Source organism: Palaemon carinicauda, chromosome 40 (genome assembly GCF_036898095.1).
Source record: "Palaemon carinicauda isolate YSFRI2023 chromosome 40, ASM3689809v2, whole genome shotgun sequence".
Lineage (NCBI taxonomy): Eukaryota > Metazoa > Arthropoda > Malacostraca > Decapoda > Palaemonidae > Palaemon > Palaemon carinicauda.
In genome coordinates this window covers 18,392,786-18,408,050 of record NC_090764.1, presented here as the reverse complement: position 1 = coordinate 18,408,050, position 15,265 = coordinate 18,392,786, and the positions used below count along the sequence as shown (strand labels likewise).

The following is a 15,265-nucleotide window of genomic DNA, read 5'->3' as shown; positions in this document are numbered from 1 at the left end:
AGTGATAAATAATGATACAGTACAGTATTTACAGTAAAAGCATTTACAAAATATGTTACCTTACAAATATAATTTACCGTATCTATATAAAATCATACAGTACTGTACAGTACATACAGTATTGTACGTAGCAAAGCAGGAAAACAATTTACGAGAGAGAGAGAGAGAGAGAGAGAGAGAGAGAGAGAGAGAGATTGTTTTACGTACGTACAGTAAATATGACAAATTCGAAGATAATTTGTATTTTTCCTAACCATACAAACCTTAGCTATTTACAAAGGGTTATTACTTTTAGCGTAGCTGAAATGGCGAGCCATTAGAATTTAACGAGGGTGTATTACCCCCGCGCTAGTTAGCGGGGGGGTAGGGGAGTGGTAGCTAGCTACCCCTCCTCCCCCTCACACACAGGTGAATACTCACTTTCACTTAGAGGTAGGACTTGTCTTGGGGGACAGGGCTGGCGGGCAAATATGTGTAAATAGCTAAGGTTTGTATGGTTAGGAAAAATACAAATTATCTTCGAATTTGTCATTTGTTCCGTAACCGAAATACAAACCACGCTATTTACAAAGGGTGACTTATCCCTTAGGAAGGGTGGAAAGTCCCCAGCCATACTGGCTTTGGCTTTACCCGGGGACTCAGAATCCGAGTGAGTCGCACTCGAGAAAAGGAGTCCCTGCACCTCACAAGTTCCTTGCACCGCAAGGAACCATGTGGCCTATGTAAGCTTGTGTGTGAAGGAAGAAGTGTGACCCGTCTTAGGCAGTTGACCTGGAGTTCCAGAAGGAACTCTGGGTTAAGACGTTCCCAATACCACCTCGTCAGGGTATGGGGGACGCGACAGTATTGACTCAATACTCGGAACACAAGGAAGCATGGTTTACCTGCAGAGGTTCGAGGTCAGCTATGCAGAGACCAGGATGCTGCTTCCCCGTAGAGGGGATGATGAAGAAAGAAGTAAGGGCCAGACATACTTCTTTCGTTCATGCAGACTAAAACCTGATAACAATGCCCTCAACCTTCTGCTACCTGTCCAAAAAGGAGCCTGAGGTTAGACCAGCTGTTGTGTAGCCACCACAGAGCGATAGAAAACGTATCGAGACTCCTGTGGGTCACGCCCTGCAGGAAGCGGGCTGCGAAGGTCATCAGACGCTTCCAGACTCCAGCTTGTAGCACCTGCGTCACAGAGTAGTATTACTCGAAGGCGAGGGACGTTGCGATGTATCCAACATCGTGCTGTAGGGCGACGTGACGGGGGAGGGTCTGAAGACAGGTCGAGATGAATGTCCTTGAGTCCGGGCTGATATACTGGTGACTCTCCCCCCATGTCCTCCTTGTGTTCCCAAATCGGCTGCAACTGAGGCCAAACTGCAGCTGTTCCCAGCGCTAACCTCTCGATTCCTGTACTGGCAAGAAAGAGAAGGTCTTGGGACATCAGACACAGAATGGAGACTCAAAATCTTGAATGAATCGGACCGAAGGGTCGGGACCCACAGATTCTGAGTCTAGCCAACAACTCAGGAGCGAGCCTGAATGTTGCCTTCCCCTCTTCCTTAGAAAGGGGGGGAGTAGTAAGAGACCAAGAAGATTGCTTACACACTGGCCGTGGCCAGAGTGAGCAGAAGACCCAGGGCGGAATACAATCCGAGGCCTGTCGTAAAAGGGTCTTGAGAAGATCTCTTAAAGGACTAAAAGTCCGAGCCATGCTCCAAGTTGGAGGTCTTCCTCCGACTAGGGCAGGGACGATCGTAGCTTCGCATGAGCGAGGATAGATCCAGCGGGCAGGAAAAAGTTATTCCTTTAAGCCTGAAGGTCAGGGAAAGGCTGAGCGACAGGCTTCATTGCCAAGAGCGGAAAGGAGTTTCCTCCCGCCGAAAGGCAATAAGACCGTTATTGCTGGAGAAGAGGCCTCACGGGAAGAGGTATATCTCCCACGGCACCCACCACCTTAGACTCTTCACTTTGCCTGGGAGACCCCTGTGGATGACTATCGCAGATGACGCGACCTCCGTACCGCGACTGTAGCGGGTTGTCTCTTCTAGAGGAGGAAGCGTAGTGTCTCCAGGCATGAAGCCGAAGCGACGCCCCGGTTCGGGAGAGATGTCGCAGTGTGGTTGCTTGAGTAGTCTGCGCCGTGGGAGAAGCTCTCCCGGGAGTTCCGTCAGGGGAAGCAGAGGGTCCAGAAACCGTTCTGCACATAGTCCCAGTGGAGCTCTCCCATTGAAAGGTTGACAGACAACCTGGTTTTGTTGAGACCCATTGTCCGCAGACAAAAAGGAGGGAAGACGCAGGCGTCGAAGTTGTCCCACCATCACCGGAATGCATCTTGCCAGAGTCTCGGGGTCTGAGACTGGGGGGAAAACTAGCGGAAGCTTGAGGTTCCAAGCTGTCGCGATCAGGTCCCCCAGACCAGCACTTGCTGGTTACCCAAGGTCAAAGACCCCTAGGTACACTCTCTCTATGAGGCTCTGCTCGGATAGTCTGAGAGAAACATTCCCCTGCCTGGAATGAGAGAGCCGATGGTGGAATTGAGAGAATCTCAATCATCCCGATATCTCTACTGCAAGATGTGAAGGTGTGAAAATGCGTCCCCTGCTGGTTAGCATGAAGTCGACACGCAACGGGGCGACTTGGCAGGAGCGGTAGGATCTGAAGAGGGGCCAGACTAAGGCCCTTAAGCCTGCCTGAATGATGGAGAGGTATCCTTCAGGTCTTGACCATAGGCCTGGACCGGAACATGCCCCCCCCCCTTTCCTTTGACGAGTCCGAGAACCGCATCAAGAATGTGGGGAAAGGACGAGAATATCCACTACCATCAAGAGGCTCCATAGGTCAACACCCATTGTAGGTTTAATAGTTCCGCTGGTCCCATAGGGCCAGGGAGTCCGGTTAAACATTGCCTGAAGCCACCGGAACTTGGATCGCCCCACATGGAACTTATCCTGAGGCGACCGTTCGGACTATAAACGGGTCAATGAGGAAAGAAGAACTAGGAAACGTTCCAAAGTAGGGCTGAAAACTCTGCTTGACTGAGAACAGGTACTGCGACTCTCCTCAGTCTTGCCACGGTGAACCGAAAGGAAGGCTCGGAGGATGTGGTAACAGAATCTGGCGTCCCCAGGTGGTCACCCATCCAAGTACCGACGTTGCTTAACCTCGCTGGACGGACGAGAAGCGGGGTTTCCAACGTGGTAAGGCGGTTGACTCAATATCATGGCCAGATACTCCAGATGTTGAGGCAGAGGAAGAGAAGGCTCCAAGCAAAATACCATGAGCCCACACTCATGGTCAGCATTCGGAAGCTTTTCCCGGCGCTGAAGAAGGTCGAAACCCGAGCCTACCGGAGTTGACCAGCCCTCCAAACAGCAGAGGAGGCGGAAGTCTGCACCTGAGCGGCCAAGAGGAAGGCAGGGAGAGTTCTCTGGGGAAACAAACCTGCTATGCCACGGCGGGATAGCCACACTGCATCATAAGCAGGAATACTTGCAGTTTAGGCTGAATTCGACGAGCACCCTGGAAGATGGATGGAATGGAAACTGAAAGTACCCGTCCTTCCGATCCAGGGTTAAAGGAGTCCTGTCGCCTCGTTACCAGTCTGATCGATTCTGCTGGTCTACGCTGGCCGAAGTTTGTTCGACAAACTTGATCAGGGCTGAGAGGTCGACTATGGACATCCCCTCTCAGATCCTTCCTTACAAGAAAGGATCGACTGAGGGGGCCGGGGGTGAAGCCGTCGATGATCCTAAGGAAGACCTTCGCCTAAGGTATGGATCATTCTGCCCAACCGGGCAACTCTGCTGATGCTATGGCATAGAGGTTCAGAGACACTGAATTCGCTGACAGAGACGGCAGGCGCGATATCCTTGGCTACTCACAGAGATTGTGCGGGAATGGGCATCGGGAAGCTGTCATTCAGATGAGTAACCTTAAGCATCCTCCCAGCGAAAAAACCTGCAATCCTAGAGTTCGTGAACTCCTTTTAGGACTATGCCCCCCCGGGGGAGTCTCCCGTGCCATCTGTTCCTGACAGGAGGAAACTGCAATTGGACACCTTGTCCCAGTTGTCGTAGCCGATAACTTGGGCCGACGTGGTTGAAAGAAAAGGGAGCTGGAGCCCTGCAGAGTCTGGAAGAAAGCGCCTTGGAGGAGTGAAACCGGAAGTCGATTTACTCCGCACAGCAGACGTCTAAGTCTCTGTCCTTGGGCAAAGACAAAACTCTTCTCAAGGATGGAAGGGTGTCTGAGGTCGTTGACCTCCACAGATGAGACACCCGAATGAAGCCTTCAGTCAGCGCGTCCAGATGGTACAACATCGAGCTTGTCCGCAAGTAGATACTTAACGACGAAAGGCCAAGGTGCCTGAGCTCGAGAGGAGGAAAGTACCCTTGATCTTCCTGTAGCTTCCTTGAACCAAACCTCGGGCCGTAACCGAGGAGGGAAAGAACCTGGTAAGCTCCCAGAGGAAGAGGTAAGCAGTCACCCCTTGTCCGATGGAGAAATCTTCAACGGAAAGCCCCCCCGCCAAAAATCCTTCCAGGGCGGGAGAAGGAGAGAGTACTCGTGCAGGAGAGGGGACCCTCGAGACCGACCTCTTGGGAACCAACTTCGCCCTGGGGGAAGTCACCACGAAGTCCACTCCTCTCTTTCTCTTCAGCGTAGGAGAGACAGCCGCTGGTTTGTTACCCTGGCCGGTGAGTGCTGGTTTCATAAACCTCATTAACGCCCGTGCCAGCGGATCAAACCATGTCTGCTGCTCCAAGGACACAGAGTCCGAAATCCTCGCTAAGGTGAAAGGGATCGGGCGATCCTTTGGAGAGGACACGACGGTTCCTGCCTGAAAAGAAGGTGGGAAGAATGCTGTACTGACCTGTCTTCGTCCTGCACTACCAACCTGTGCTTGGATGGAGGTGATCCCGAGTGCCGCCTAGGAGCACGCGTCCCTGCTGCTACCACCGGCTGTGGAATTCGCCGCGAACTATGGTCGCGCGAGGGCGAACAGTCGCGCAAAGGCGAATGGTCGCGCGGGCGCACAGGCGAGTGGTCGCGCGGGCGCGCAGGCGAGCGGTCGCGAGGGCGCGCAGGCGAGCGATCGCGCGGGCGCGCAGGCGAGCGATCGCGCGGGGCGCGCAGGCGAGCGATCGCGCGGGCGCGCAGGCGAGCGATCGCGCGGGCGAGCGATCGCGCGGGCGCGCAGGCGAGCGATCGCGCGGGCGCGCAGGCGAATGGGCGTGACGGCGAGGGATCGTGCTGCCGCGTAGGTGAAGAAGATCGCTGGCGGTAAGCGATGGCGAGCAGCATGTGTAGGTGAATGATCGCGTGATAGGGTGCGATGGTGATCAGCATCCGCAAGAGGGCGATCGTTCAGGGTGGTGCGATGAGGAGCAGCATGCGTAAGCGGGCAATCGTTCAGGGTTGTGCGATGGCGAGCAGCATGCGCAGGTGAATGATCGCGTGAAAGGGTGCGATGGTGATCAGCATCCGCAAGAGGGCGATCGTTCAGGGTGGTGCGATGAGGAGCAGCATGCGTAAGCGGGCAATCGTTCAGGGTTGTGCGATGGCGAGCAGCATGCGCAGGTGAATGATCGCGTGAAAGGGTGCGATGGTGATCAGCATCCGCAAGAGGGCGATCGTTCAGGGTGGTGCGATGAGGAGCAGCATGCGTAAGCGGGCAATCGTTCAGGGTTGTGCGATGGCGAGCAGCATGCGCAGGTGAATGATCGCGTGAAAGGGTGCGATGGTGATCAGCATCCGCAAGAGGGCGATCGTTCAGGGTGGTGCGATGAGGAGGAAAAAACTTCCCTCGGAAGGAAAGTTATCCGCCCAAGGAGGCAAGCCTCCTGACTGTTCTAAAATGAACTGGAGAGCTGTCCGTCGACACGGGAGTACTACCAGTAGAAGGAGACACGCCCCTGACGACAATACAAGGGGGGAGGCAGCAACAGCCGAATCCCCAGGACTCAACCAGACAGCTCACACCGTTGCTATATTACAGAAACGAACTAGATCGGTAACTGTAAAAAAATAAAAACAAATAATATTAGTACACATTCATTCCCCCGGGAAGGCTCCGAAGAGGAATCCCGAGGAAAAGGAACAAGAATTACACAACAGGCACGTGCCCTCACAACCACTTACACTCGCGGAAGGAGAGCTGTAACCAAAACAGAATTATAACAATTATAATTATGTAACTATGTAATTATGTAATTTAAAAATGAATGAACACTAAAGAAAAAAACGAAAACCCCGAAAGGAATCGTTCTACAAGCTGAAAAATTAACAACTACAATTAGATTCATAAACTAATTGAAACAAAATGTACGGCGTAGCAACCCCACCCACACGGGAAGGAAGCTACAAGGGCGTAGTAAAACATAGTAAAAGGGTGAACGACCTCAAGAGAGAGAGAGAGAGAAAGACCGAAGTCAAACTCGATCGCAACCCATAAAATTAGGCCGTGGTGGCCTAACTGCCGAGGCCTCCACGTAGATATCGTACACTACACACACACATCTGAAAAGGAAACTTACTTATTTCTATACTCAAATATATATACAAACATGAAAACATGTTTACATATATATTGAGTAAAAGAAAAGTAAGCGATTAAGTAAAGACAAAACAGACAATGGCTGCCAAGCGAGGACCAAGACAGAGACGTCTGTCACAGTCCGAGCCAAAAGTGAAAGTGAGTATTCACCTGTGTGTGAGGGGGAGGAGGGGTAGCTAGCTACCACTCCCCTACCCCCCCGCTAACTAGCGCGGGGGTAATACACCCTCGTTAAATTCTAATGGCTCGCCATTTCAGCTACGCTAAAAGTAATAACCCTTTGTAAATAGCGTGGTTTGTATTTCGGTTACGGAACAAGTAAATTTTAAACATAAAAAATCAATTTACGAGAGAGAGAGAGAGAGAGAGAGAGAGAGAGAGAGAGAGAGAGAGAGAGAGAGAGAGAGAGAGAGAGAGAGAGAGAGGAGAGAGAGATATTGTTTTACGTACGTAAATGTAAATTTTAAACAAAAAAAATATGATAGGTTACAACATGTAGACTTTTAAAACCTTCCCTTTAACTTGATGCATACAGTACGTACAGTACTAAACTATAAAACAGGCACAAATACAGTTTTAGAATGTGAGAATATTAAAGTAAAAAATAAAGATTGTTACTGTACTCACCACGAAAGAAGTTGAAGAAAAACTTGAATGATGATGGCGATGAATTTGCTGCACAGTAGAAATGATGATGATGAAGCTGATGATGTGTTCTACTGTGCAGCCAGGTAGTATTTTACGTCTCTTCAGACGGAGGTGTCTTTTCCTGGGACACCTCTTCAACTTCTTCCTGGGAAACTTCTTCAATTTCTTCCGAAGTCGTACTAGCAGGAGGAACTGGCTCTTTTTTGCGAGGCTGGAAGAACATTGTGATCGGAAGTTGTTGCCGCTGCTTCTTTTTTCGATCTAAGAGCATTTTGTAGGGAGTCATTATGTCATCAACCTTGTTGCAGAATTGCATCGAGCGAACCATATCCTCGTCCCACTCTTGCAACATTTCTTTCAACTCCTTCGCATGGTTGCAGGCCTTGGCAAGCCGTTCTAATGTTAAGCCCGTTTCTTCAACACTTTCTTGGGTCTCTTCCTGGGTTTCACTCTCTTCTTCGCTTGCCGATTTCGTCAGGTCTTCGAGGTCTGCGTCAGTTAGGGGCTGGGAATGGCAGTCCAACAACTCGTCGACGTCTTCAGTCGTCATGTCGCCAAACCCGTCACCTCCAATTATGGCAGCCAACTGCACAGATTTGCGTACTGCAGTGTTGGATTTCAGCAGGTGTAAATCCCTCGTCGTCGTAAACAATCTGGGGCCACAACTTCTTCCAGCTCGCATTCACAGTTGCAGGTTTCATCTCTTGAAGTGCCTTCTGAATATTCTGCAGGCACGTGGCTATGGTGTACTGCCGCCAGTACGCCTTCAAGTTAAAATCTTCATCCTCATCATCTTGGGCAGCATCCACACATGCAACGAGGTCCGCCAAGGTGTTCTTCGTGTAGAGGGCCTTGAACGCCCTGATAACCCCCTGGTCCATCGGTTGAATTAATGACGTGGTGTTGGGTGGCAGGAACTCAACCTGAATGCCCTCATGCGACAGGTCAGTTGCGTGTCCACCAGCGTTATCCATAAGGAGAAGGATCTTGAATGGCAAGCCCTTCTCTAAGAGATATTTGCTGACTTGCGGGATAAAACACTGATGGAACCAGTTGGAGGTCAGCATCTTCGTAATCCATGCTTTTTGATTATGCATCCAGTACACGGGAAGGAGATTCTTATTTTTATTTTTCAAAGCGCGAGGATTTTTCGACTTATAAATAAGCCCCGGCTTTAGCAAAAATCCAACAGCATTGCCACACATCACGAGGGTAACGCGATCCTTGAATGCTTTAAAGCCAGAGGCTTTGGCTTCCTCTTTGAACAGGAAAGTTCGCGACGGCATTCTCTTAAAAAAACAAGCCGGTCTCATCCATATTAAAGACTTGTTCCGGCTTGTATCCACCTTCGGCGATAATATTCTTAAACGTCTGGTTCACGTAAGTTTCAGCAGCGGCAGTGTCAGCCGAAGCAGACTCCCCATGCAGGGAAACGCTTTTCAGGGCGAAGCGTTTCTGAAACTTCGCGAACCATCCTTTGCTGGCGGAAAAACGTTTCTGAGGCTGGGAATCAGTGGATGTCCCTGGTTGAGGATCATCTGCATCATCATCTTCTTCAGCATGGTCGCCATCGTCGTCTTGAGGTTCCTTTGCAGCAAAATTCTGATACAAGCTCAAAGCCTTTGTTTGGATGGTGTTCGTATCCAAGGCTATGTTCTTCTTCCGGCAGTCGGCAATCCACACAGCTAAAGCACCTTCCATGCGTACGATCGTTTTATTACGCGTTGTAACGACTCGCTTCGCTGATCTGCTAAAGGTGATTGCAGCCGTCTTTCTAATGTTCGCCTCGTCCTTCTTGATATAGCGAACAGTAGATTCGTTGATCCCAAAATGGCGGGCTGCGGACGCGTAACTTCTACCATCTTTTAACATATTGAGAAGCGTAACCTTCTCAGCTATCGTCATCATCCTTCGGTGGCGTTTAGGCTCACTACCAGCCTTAGTAGACGCAGAACGCTTGGGAGCCATTGTACAGTAGGATTTGACAAAAAGTTCAACTTAAAAAGGTCGCACACAGCACAGATTCACAAACTTAAGAACGTCTACTCAGCGATACGCGGGAACAGAGAGTGGACGACCCGGGCCCGCGAGAACCTAGATGCTGGAAGCTGGAGATGATGGCAAAACACCAATCACAGGCTAGATAACAAAACTTGAGTTCTGATTCGTCATCTATCAGCGCTTGAACCAATCACAACCCGTCTTACAGTATATGATGCGTAGGTTACCAACTCATACAAGATACCCCGCGCATACCGTACGTACGTATTAATAATAATAATAATAAATAATGATAATAATACAGTACAGTACTGTAATAATAATAATAATAATGATAATAATAATAACAATCATAATTTTATTAACAACTACAACAACAATAATAACAATATTTAATAGCTTTACGTATGCTACAGTATTTTATTCTTTTGTAGGATGTGTGTGTGTGTGTGTGTGTGTGTCTCTCTCTCTCTCTCTCTCTCTCTCTCTCTCTCTCTCTCTCTCTCTCTCTCTCTCTCGTACGCTTATTCGAAATGTGATTTTTGCAACAAAGAATATTATTGGATACAGTACTGTACTACGTACGTATACATACAAAAGATTCATGGAAAAGAAGCACATCCATTACATTTGTAGTACTGTACGTACAGTAGTAGCCATCAGCAGCCTTACACCATTCTAATATTGTATGACTGCATCTGATTTGCGTTTCATGTTCGATTTAATTTTACTACGTACTGTATACAGTACTGAATTATCGTATGATAATACAGTAATACAGTAATAATAATAATAATGATAATAATAATAACAATAATAATTTTATTAACAACAACAACAATAATAATAATAATAACAATAATAATAATACAGCTTTACGTACGCTATTTTACGCTTTTGTTGTAGGATGTGTGTGTGTCTCTCTCTCTCGTACGCTTATTCGAAATGTGATTTTTGCAACAAAGAATATTATTGGATGCAGTACTACGTACGTATACATACAAAAGATTCATGGAAAAGAAGCACATCCATTACATTTGTAGTACAGTAGTAGCCATCAGCAGCCTTACACCATTCTAATATGGTATGACTGCATCTGATTTGCGTTTCATGTTCGATTTAATTTTACTACGTACTGTATACAGTACTGTATTATCGTATGATCACATTCTCTTTTCGTGTTTTATTTCTTTCTGTGCTGAATTATATATCATATGTAATGCAATGAACAATCAGTAAGAGCAGATATTACTAATTACAGTATTAATGGAATTACAGGTAACAAAATATCGTATTTGGTTGTCTTCAGATTTCGCGGTATTTTCGAATTTTCCGGAAAATCCGCGATATGTATATATATATGGGTTATGGAAAAAACCCGCGAAGTGGTGAATCCGCGATGGTCGAACCGCGAAGTAGCGAGGGTTCACTGTACACTATTATCAATAAATTTCATTATATACGTAAGTCAGGTCATCGAACGTACTATTTTTTATAACATGGCACTACTGTATGATGTGGATAAATTACATGGAAAAATTCCTTGTATTATGAAGTGTGACTCACGACCCCCTGTTGGAATCGGCTGAGAGAATGTCTATATTTCACGTTGAAATAGTCTTTTAAATAAAAAAAAAATATTTTATTGCAAAAAAAAAGTCCTTTTTGTGTACAGTGAGCCCTCGTTTATCGCGGTAGATAGGTTCCAGACCCGACCGCGATAGGTGAAAATCCGCGAAGTAGTGACACCATATTTACGTATTTATTTAACATGTATATTCAGACTTTTAAAACCTTCCCTTGTACGTAGTACAGTACTGTTAACAAACTACCCTTTAATGTACAGAACACTCAATGCATGTACTGTACTACAGTACCCTAAACTAAAACAGGCACAAATATTAAAGGCGATTTTATATCATGCGTTTCCTAAACACGCCAAAAAGCACGATAAAAAATGGCAACCAATGTTTTGTTTACGTTTATCTCTGATCATAATGAAGAAACAAACGCATTTACACATCTGTGTATAGGTTAGTTTTTGCATCGATTATATTGATTATTCAGTACAGTATGTTGATTTTGTTATTACCAATGTTTTACATAATTTTTCTTAGGACTTCCAAATGAAATGTTTTTCTTTATGACGCCGCCTGAATCGGCGGCGTCATAAAGTACGCTCAGTAAACAAACAAAGGCATTTAACGCGCATGATGAAAGTGATAAATATTGATATTACAGTAAAAGCTTTTAGAAAATATGTTATTACAAATATTATTTACCGTATCTATATAAAATCATACAGTACATACGTAGCAAAGCAGGAAAACAATTTACGAGAGAGAGAGAGAGAGAGAGAGAGAGAGAGAGAGAGAGAGAGAGATTGTTTTACGTACGTAAATGTAAATTTTAAACAAAAAAATATGATAGGTTATAACATGTATATTCAGACTTTTAAAACTTTCCTTTTAACTTAATGCATACTAAACTAAAACAGGCACAAATATTAAAATGTTAGAATATTAAAGTAAAAAATAAAGATTGTTACTGTACTCACCACGAAAGAAGTTGAAGAAAAACTTGAATGATGATGGCGATGAATTTGCTGCACAGTAGAAATGATGATGATGAAGCTGATGATGTCTTCTACTGTGCAGCTAATGATAGTATTTTACGTCTCTTCAGACGGAGGTGTCTTTTCCTGGGACACCTCTTCAACTTCTTCCTGGGACACTTCTTCAATTTCTTCCGAAGGCGTAGTAGCAGGAGGAACTGGCTCTTTTTTGCGGGGCTGGAAGAACATTGTGATCGGAAGTTGCTGCCACTCTTTCTTTTTTCGCTCGAAGAGCATCCTGTAGGGAGTCATGTCGTCATCGATCTTGTTGTAGAATTGCATAGACCGAACCATATCCTCGTCCCACTCTTGCGACATTTCTTTCAACTCCTTTGCATGGTTGCAGAACTTGGCAAGCCGTTCTAATGTTAAGCCCGTTTCTTCGACATTTTCTTGGGTCTCTTCCTGCGTTTCACTGTCTTCTTCACTGGCCGATTTCGTCAGGTCTTCTAGGTCTGCGTCAGTTAGAGGCTGGGAATGGCAGTCCAACAACTCATCGACGTCTTCAGTCGTCATGTCGCCAAACCCGTCACCTCCAATTATCGCAGCCAACTGCACAGATTTGCGTATTGCAGAGTGTTGAATTTCAGACGGTGTAAATCCCTCGTCGTCGTAAACAATCTGGGGCCACAACTTCTTCCAGCTCGCATTAACGGTTGCAGGTTTGATTTCTTGCAGTGCCTTCTGAATGTTCTGCAGGCACGTGGCTATTGTGTACTTCCGCCAGTACGCCTTCAAATTGAAATTTTCATCTTCATCTTCTTGGGCAGCATCCACACACGCAACGAGGTCCGCCAAGGTATTCTTCGTGTAGAGGGCCTTGAACGCCCTGATAATCCCCTGGTCCATCGGTTGAATTAATGACGTGGTGTTGGGTGGCAGGAACTCAACTTGAATGTCCTCATGCGACAGGTCAGTTGCGTGTCCACCAGCGTTATCCATAAGGAGAAGGATCTTGAATGGCAAGCCCTTCTCTAAGAGATATTTACTGACTTGCGGGATAAAACACTGGTAGAACCAGTTGGAGGTCAGCATCTTCGTAATCCATGCTTTTTGATTATGCATCCAGTACACGGGAAGGAGATTCTTATTTTTATTTTTCAAAGCGCGAGGATTTTTCGACTTGTAAATAAGCCCCGGCTTAAGCAAAAATCCAGCAGCATTGCCACACATCACGAGGGTAACGCGATCCTTGAATGCTTTAAAGCCAGAGGCTTTGGCTTCCTCTTTGAACAGGAAAGTTCGCGACGGCATTCTCTTCCAAAACAAGCCGGTCTCATCCATATTAAACACTTGTTCTGGCTTGTATCCACCTTCAGCGATAATGATCTTGAACATCTCATTCTCGTAAGTTTCAGCAGCGGCAGTGTCAGCGGAAGCAACCTCGCCATGCAGGGAAACACTTTTCAGGCCAAAGCGTTTCTGAAACTTCGCGAACCATCCTTTGCTGGCGGAAAAACGTTGTTTCTGAGGCTGGGAATCAGTGGATGTTCCTGGTTGAGGTTCATCTACATCATCTTCTTCTTCAGCATGGTCGCCATCGTTGTCTTGAGGTTCCTTTGCCGCAAAATTCTCATACAAGCTCAAAGCCTTGGTTCGGATGGTGTTCGTATTCAAGGCTATGTTCTTCCGGCAGTCGGCAATCCACACTGCTAAAGCACCTTCCATGCGTACGATCGTTTTATTACGCGTGGTAAGGACTCGCTTCGCTGATCTGCTAAAGGTGATGGTAGCCGTCTTTCTAATGTTCGCCTCGTCCTTCTTGATGTAGCGAACGGTGGATTCGTTCACTCCAAAATGGCGAGCAGCGGCCGCGTAACTTCTGCCTTCTCTTAACATATCGAGAAGCGTCACCTTCTCAGCAATCGTCATCATCTTTCGGTGGCGTTTAGGCTCACTACCAGCCTTAGCAGAAGTTCACAATAACGTAGCAGCATCTACACGGCGAGAGAGCGGCAAACAAAGTCGCCGCGAAAAGATGCTGGAGGTTGGAGAAGCGGTCAAAACACCAATCACAGGCTAGATTACAAAACTTGGATTCTGATTCGTCATCTATCAGCGCTTGAACCAATCACAATCCGTCTTATATGCTACGTAGTAGTTACCAATTCAAATACAAGGTACCCTACGTATACAGCTTTACGTACGCTATTTTACGCTTGTTTTGTTGTAGGATATGTACGCTTATTCGAGATGTGATTTTTGCAACAAAGAATATTATTGGATGCAGTACTACGTACGTATACATACAAAAGATTCATGGAAAAGATGCACATCCATTACATTTGTAGTACAGTAGTAGCCATCAGCAGCCTTACACCATTCTAATACGGTATGACTGCATCTGATTTGCGTTTCATGTTCAATTTAATTTTACTACGTACTGTATACTGAATTATCGTATGATCACATTCTCTTTTCGTGTTTTATTTCTTTCTGTACTGAATTATATGTCATATGTAATGCAATGAACAATCAGTAAGAGCAGATATTACTAATTACAGTATTAATGGAATTACAGGTAACGAAATATCGTATTTGGGGTCTTCATATATCGCGGTATTTTCGAAATTTCCGGAAAATCCGCGATATGTTTATATATATGGGTTATGAAAAAAATCCGCGAAGTGGTGAATCCGCGATGGTCGAACCGCGAAGTAGCGAGGGCTCACTGTAATTGCACAAGCACCAGGTCATGTACGCAACCAATTTCTGACCTAGGTACATATTTATCTACTTTTTCTTCTAATTTCATGGAAAGCAATCTATTTCAGTATCCCATAAAGATAAATTACACCATTTTCTAGGATTTCCCAAGGACTAGATTATCAGTTTTCTTATACAGTATTCGATATGGCCGGCATAAATAAATATTTTCTGCACGAATGTTCTTTGTACTTCTTTAGCTTCCTGTCTCTATATTCAAAATTTTAATGTTATGACTATGATGAAAAATGAAAGTATATTATGTAACTACGATTCTCATGTATGTGCATTTCATACATGTAGTGTATATTATGTCTCTCTAAATGAAGGGACTCTCCACAGGACAGTAACCATCCCTGAAAAATGATGAATATGTCCTTATGATCCCTAGTGTTGAGGAAAATTACTGCTATAAGCTTATACTTATACATACTAAGGTCTATTTAATAAATCTCTACGAAAAAATTTTTGAAGTCCGTTTTCTCAAAACTTGAAAATTCGGGATAAATATTGCATACTGTACAATAATTTTATAATATTGATCAATTTTTGCCATTCAAACATGAAAAGATAAAGAACTTTACTGCGTTCAATCTAGAAAATAACTTTAAATAAAAAAAATTATAATTGAAAAATAATAACTGAAAGTGTCTTCTATACATTAAGAAGATACTTTGAAAAAAATCAAAATATCAAATTTTCTTTTTTCAAATTTTTTGTATTGTATATAAAACAATCCTTCAATG

The 15,265-nt window shown here is 45.5% G+C and overlaps 1 protein-coding gene across 1 annotated transcript in view; it reads right to left on the bottom strand.

Annotated features, from left to right (window-relative positions):
- mdy (midway) overlaps positions 1–15,265 on the bottom strand; it is a 100,995-nt gene that overhangs the window by 18,041 nt on the left and 67,689 nt on the right. The window contains exon 3 of the mRNA XM_068363389.1: positions 711–727. Coding sequence (XP_068219490.1) covers positions 711–727 — 17 coding nt within the window. The remainder of the gene's footprint in view (positions 1–710; positions 728–15,265) is intronic.